The sequence below is a fragment of the Nothobranchius furzeri genome, chromosome 12 (genome assembly GCF_043380555.1).
Source record: "Nothobranchius furzeri strain GRZ-AD chromosome 12, NfurGRZ-RIMD1, whole genome shotgun sequence".
Lineage (NCBI taxonomy): Eukaryota > Metazoa > Chordata > Actinopteri > Cyprinodontiformes > Nothobranchiidae > Nothobranchius > Nothobranchius furzeri.
Window position 1 is genome coordinate 63,980,369 of NC_091752.1, and position 6,000 is coordinate 63,986,368.

A 6,000-nucleotide genomic window follows, 5' to 3' on the forward strand; every position below is an offset into this window, starting at 1 on the left:
TACAAAGGCGGAGCTGCACCAGAGTCAGCAGCAGTGTGCAATGGGTTTTGTTTCCACCATTGAACTGTAAATCCCTCCATCATGGTTCAGATACCTCATGTTAAACACGTTACGTATCAGTTTGGACTTTTTATTGAACATTCTTACAATAAATTCAGTAAAAAAAATTGCTTGTAATGTCTGACTGAATGTATCGCAATATATCGTATCGTCTCCCCTGTATTGTGATATGTATCGTATCGCCAGAATTTCAAAAATACACATCCCTGGTCATTATATTGTAAACGGTATACCAATAAATGGTTGTAAACATGGTTCTGGCAAGTGTAGCTACAGAAGAAGAAAGGGGTTATAAACTGCCGCTACTGGGAGGCGAACCTGATGTACGGGATGGGATGTATGGTTTTTCCGGCGGTGTCTCAGTAGAAGACATTTCAGAAATAATTTGTCAGAAAATTCACAGAATATCCAGATTTGAGAACCAAGACAAGACCCGCTTCGGGGGAGGAGACCAAATAGAAGCTGAGATGGGAGGAAAATGCGTGAATGAGGCCAAAAATGGCTTTGACGTGTTTCTTAGGAGGAAATGACAACATAACATGGTAAAAAGTTCCAAAAGTTAGATTTTTAATTATATGGAACCTTTACAAAAACTGTTCAATTAACTTCTCAACTCCGTCCTCAAGCTTGCATTTTAGATGATACTAGCTAGAACACCCTCTTTGGTTCCAGTCTGCTATCAAGTCTGACAACTGGAAGGAATCGGACTGACTCTGATGGAATGGGCGGGGCTGACTCTGGTGCAGGTCCGCCTTTGTGGTTCTGCAGCGAGCACCACTTGGAACTCAGGACAATGCTGGAGGGATTACTAAAAACATCATTATAACATCAGCAGGGGTTTAAATATCTCCGGGAATGCCCTGGGGTCCAACTGGAAGTGACCAGGGAGAGGACAGGCTGGCCTCGTGACCTGGACCTGTAGAAGTGGAGGAACGCTAGAACTTGTGTGATCCCGATGAGCACATTTACAGATCTATCAGTACCAGCACTGGATCATCAGAAAATATCAAAATGTCTTCCCCAGCTCTCAAGTGTAGCTTTAAACCTGCAGAGCGTAAATGAAGCGGGTCTTCAGCACAGCTGGTAAACATCACCTCACCGACGATCTGAAGACTGATTTTAAATCTGGCCTTTCCAGACATGAGGACGGCACTGTGCGCTTCTGGGATGCGTCAGGTGTTGCTCTGACTCCTCTGTACAAACTCAGCACAGCTAACGTCTTCCACACCGACTGTGACCCCTGTGATGACCCCCACGACACCAGCAGCGACCCCGACCTGCAGCTGGAGGAGGAGTGGCCTCCGTTCAGGAAGGTGAGACCCGACGAGAAACTGTCAGGTAGAAGGTTTCATCTCCTGAGTTCAGGCGAGGGTTTGTGTTGGACTCAGCACATCTATGTCACACACACACACACACACCTGTGGCCCCACTTTCTCTTTAGATGGTTTTCGTAAGTTTGGTTTTGGACAGAACCGCCCTGTTGTTCTTGTTGCTGAAACCTTGCGCTCCGCTTGAGTTCGAACCATGTTTTGTGGAGAGCTGCATGCAAATGAGCTGAATCCTGACTGGAATGCAGCGTTGCATGAAGAGCTTGAGCAATTTTTGCAGACAGGAAGTGGAAACTGGAGATGGGAATGCGAAGAGAAGAGACGCACTTGATCAGCATTTAAGAAATAAGTTTTTTTTTCTTTGATCATAGATTGAAGGAAAAGGATTTATGATGAAAATGAGCATAAGTGTGTGTTTACAGTAGGGCCCGACCGATATGCTTTTTTTGGGACCGATACCGATATAAAACTTTTAAGAAAGGCCGATAGCCGATATAATGGCCGATAAATGTCCCTCACAAAAAAGAAATAAAAATTTTTCTTAAGCTTTCTTAAGGCACAGATTCTCTGCCTTTTTGATGCAAACTTATTTCTGTATTACACACCAAAGAACGGTCTCAATAACTCACTCGGGTTTCCAAGTAATGCAAATAAGATTTATTTAGCAGATCTAAAAACAACAGAACACACAAACTCAGTCACAGCATAAATCTAACATTCAAGTTTTTTCTTGTAAACTGTGTTTTCCACAAATACATTTTAACTTAAAGGAATATTCCACCACTCGGTAAAATTGTGTCTTGTTAAAGGGGCATTATGGAAGTTTGACAGCCAAAACATGTATAGAAATAATAAATGTCTTCTTCATACATTCTCCTGCAATGCCCTGGTCCTGTAGAATGAGCCCTGGCATTTTTACTGTGATTGCCTGTTTTTCTGTAAAATCACAGAAAAAGAGAGCTGCTCGGGTCGAGCAGGCTGCTTCATGCGCGTTCACGCTCAGCCATAGCCCGTAGCATTTGCTATCAGTAGCTTTAGCAGCAGAGAGAGAGGTAGTGCCAACTCAGCGACTTTGTCGCTGTTCCTAACGCCTAGTGATGAACCTAGCTACATTTCTGAGGACCCTTAGCTACTTTCTTCTAGATATTTCCTGCAAATTAGCAACAAAATAGCTATTTTCGCTCCGAACCGTTCTTTGGATTGACGTTGTTTCAGCTGTCATCAAGGATATAAATGTTACAGATACAGAAGATGTTACGGGCGCTTTAGCTCACCTAGTAAGACATTGGACATTTGTGCAGGAGACCTGGGTTTGATTCTGGATGTGAACTTAACTTTATTTAGAGTTTATTTTTTAGATTAATGCTATATTTTTTTACAGTAAGATGCCCAAATTTTTATTTGAGACTTGCCGAACGGGCATTGAATTCACAGATAAAAAAGATGTGGGTTCAACTTTCATTTTGGAACAATTTTTCAAGCAAGGGAAGGGAATGATCTGAGCATGCAGGAGGACTGACCCATCTTAAACCTTTGTTGGCTGTGCTGAAGAGAAAGATACAGAACCAAAGTATTTCATTATTTAGCTGCGTGTTCTCCTGTCCTCCGACACACACACACACACACACACACACACACACACACACACACACACACAAAGCTGACTGTCTCAGCTGTTATTTTCGTTAAGGAGTGTGCACGTACAGCATGCGCGCCTCGTGCACGAGCCTACTATTGAAGCTGCCGTTACGCTTTTGGCCTGAGGGGGCAATCGCGAGCATAAAAATTCAAAACTCCGTAAAGACCCTTTAAGATTCCCCAGAGTTAGACAAGTCAGAAAAAGCATTTTATAACCAGCCCAATATGATCTGGCAGCAGTTGGTTTTCTGAGTTTAGCATAAAACAATGTAAGTGAATTCACGTACATTGTAGTGTTTTTTATGTAGGTGAATGCAAGCCTTCCCTTCCATTGCTTTATGCTAAAACAACTGGTTACAAAATGTTTTTCCTGACTTGGCTAACTCTGGGAAATCTAACAACACACACACACACGTTTAGGGACAGAAGATCCCTGTAAGAATATTAAAATAATAAAAATGCAGCAATAAATAAAACGTAATACTTGTGCTTTGTAACAAAGTAACACTCTGTGGAAGTTAACTTGGTGAACTTATTCACCCTGGACAGGACATAATTGCACATAAGAAACATAAATAAGAGTAAATAAAAAAAAAGTTCCAAAACAATAATTTGTGTTCAAAGTTCAAAGGAGTGGAGCCACACAATGAGTTCATAAAGCTGGCGCCATCTGCTGGATAGGTAGCGCAATATCGGCCATGTCGGTTGTCTTTTTGGCCGATAGCCTATCCATCCATCTTCTGAACCCGCTTTGTCCACGTAGGGTCGCGGGGTACACCCTGGACAGGGAGCCAGTCCATCGCAGGGCAACACAGACACCCAGGACAAACAATCATGCACACTCACACTCACACCTAGGGACAATTTGGACAGACCAATCAACCTAACAGTCATGTTTTTGGACTGTGGGAGGAAGCCGGAGTACCCGGAGAGAACCCAGGCCGGAAATCGAACCCATGACCTTCTTGCTGCAAGGCAACAGCTCTAACTACTGCGCCATTGCGCAGCCCTGGCCGATTGCCGATACTGTTAATGACCCCAATATCGGCCGATAATATCGGTCGGGCCCTAGTTTACAACCTGGTTTTTACCCTTTTCTTTTCAATCCGACCTCTATCCAGCCCTCTTTTTATACACACACACACACACACACACACACACACACGATTCCTTGTGAATGTCCTGGTAACAGAGCTGCATGTTCAGGAATGTGGTTCTCATATGGGATGAGGAGCCCTTCCCTTTTTTCTCAGCTGTAATGAAAACCAGACTCACTCTTTCTTTGTGTGTGTGTGTGTGTGTGTGTGTGTGTGTGTGTGTGTGTGTGTGTGTGTGTGTGTGTGTGTGTGTGTGTGTGTGTGTGTGTGTGTGTGTGTGTGTGTGTGTGTGTGTGTGTGTGTGTGTGTGTGTGTGTGTGTGTGTGTGTGTGTGTGTGTGTGTGTGTGTGTGTGTGTGTGTGTGTGTGCAACAAGTTTCTCCTACTTTAGTTTTCAAAGACTCCATGTGAGAGGGATTCTACTGCAATTCCTCCCATTTCTGTCTCTGTGTGGGAAAGAGAAACAGACGGATGGATGTGTGAGATTGCTGGGCATGTATGTCGGGGGGGGGGGGAGATGTATATATATATATACACATACAGATATATATACATATATATGTATGTGTATATATATATAAATATATGTATGTGTGTATATCTATATTAGGGCTGGGACTTGATAAAAAAATTTAATCTAAGTACAGGCTTTGTAATTAATTAATCTACATTAATCGCATTTTATTCGTTCAGGAAAATGTGCTCTCAAAGTAAAACTTTTAATTAAAATTATGAGACAGAGAATCAAACATTAGACATGGTTATTACTGTAAACTAAAAATGTCACTGTGTGATATGAAAGAAAACCCAAATCAACTAAAATTTATAATTACAAATCGAAAACGCCTGCAAAGGGTTCCTGAGCCTTTAAATAGTCTCTCTGTCTAGATGAATGACTGAAATAAATTTGACTTTTCTCCAGATTCTAATTTTTCCAGTTTCACTTGTTTGTATAATTGGGAGTTTTTATTAGCATTTCTACTCATAATGTAGTAAAAACACATAAATAACAATCCTTCAAAATGACAGTAGAACAGGCACAGATATGATCTAGGACGTAAATGTACTAACTTTTATCACCAGAGCAGGCGTGGCATATTCTGAGAATGATCAGGAACACTAACTGGTTCCAGTTGGATGACTGGAGGATGATGGGATGATAAAAGATCATGGCGAGGAAATAATGATCTGACGAACAGGTGAGCGGACCTTCCTTACATGGGAAGTCCTGATGTCACGTTAATAAGGGGATGCTGCAGACCCGCAGATTCCCGCCTGCAGCAGCAAATCTGGTGTGATCTCCAGCCTGATCACAACTTCCTCGTTCCTCGCTGCCCCTGATGCACTTAAGCATCCGCCCCTTAGCTGATGACAGCTTCAACACACCTCGCTGCTTAATGATAGTAATGCATGTGATGTTAGACAGAGACTCGTCTCAGAAACGTAGAATTCCCTGACAGAACTGTTTAGAAAATCATCAGAAAAGTTTCAGAGTGTTTCTGTTTTAACTTAAACTTCTGTTTTCAACTGTAAGACACGTTGTTTGTGATTGTTTACAGAGTAGTGAGAACACGGAGCGTTCTCCCAGCGGCAGCCAGGTGCCTCTCGTTTGTCTGACTACTTTCATAAACTACTGTTAGGGACTTAGGGCACAGAATTATTCTGTCTGGTGCTTTCAGCGCTGCACAGATGTTACGTAAATGTTAAAAATATAGCTTACCGCAACTTTTGTAAAGTTTCCGGTGCCACCGGGCACACGCAGCAGAGACGATCTCTGAAAAATGTCCGCGACACGGACTCAGTTGTTGTCTGGAAGTTTTTTTTCCAAGTTAAGAAAAGAGGCAGACGTGTTTCCTAAATCCTGCATCAGTCCAAGCA

At 42.5% G+C, this 6,000-nt stretch overlaps 1 protein-coding gene across 2 annotated transcripts in view; it reads left to right on the forward strand.

Moving 5' to 3' along the window:
* The window catches only part of llgl1 (LLGL scribble cell polarity complex component 1), a 78,987-nt gene that overhangs the window by 53,682 nt on the left and 19,305 nt on the right, over nucleotides 1-6,000 (forward strand). For both annotated transcript variants that reach the window (XM_054735234.2, XM_054735235.2), the window contains exon 12: nucleotides 1,199-1,373. In XM_054735234.2, coding sequence (XP_054591209.2) covers nucleotides 1,199-1,373 — 175 coding nt within the window. The remainder of the gene's footprint in view (nucleotides 1-1,198; nucleotides 1,374-6,000) is intronic.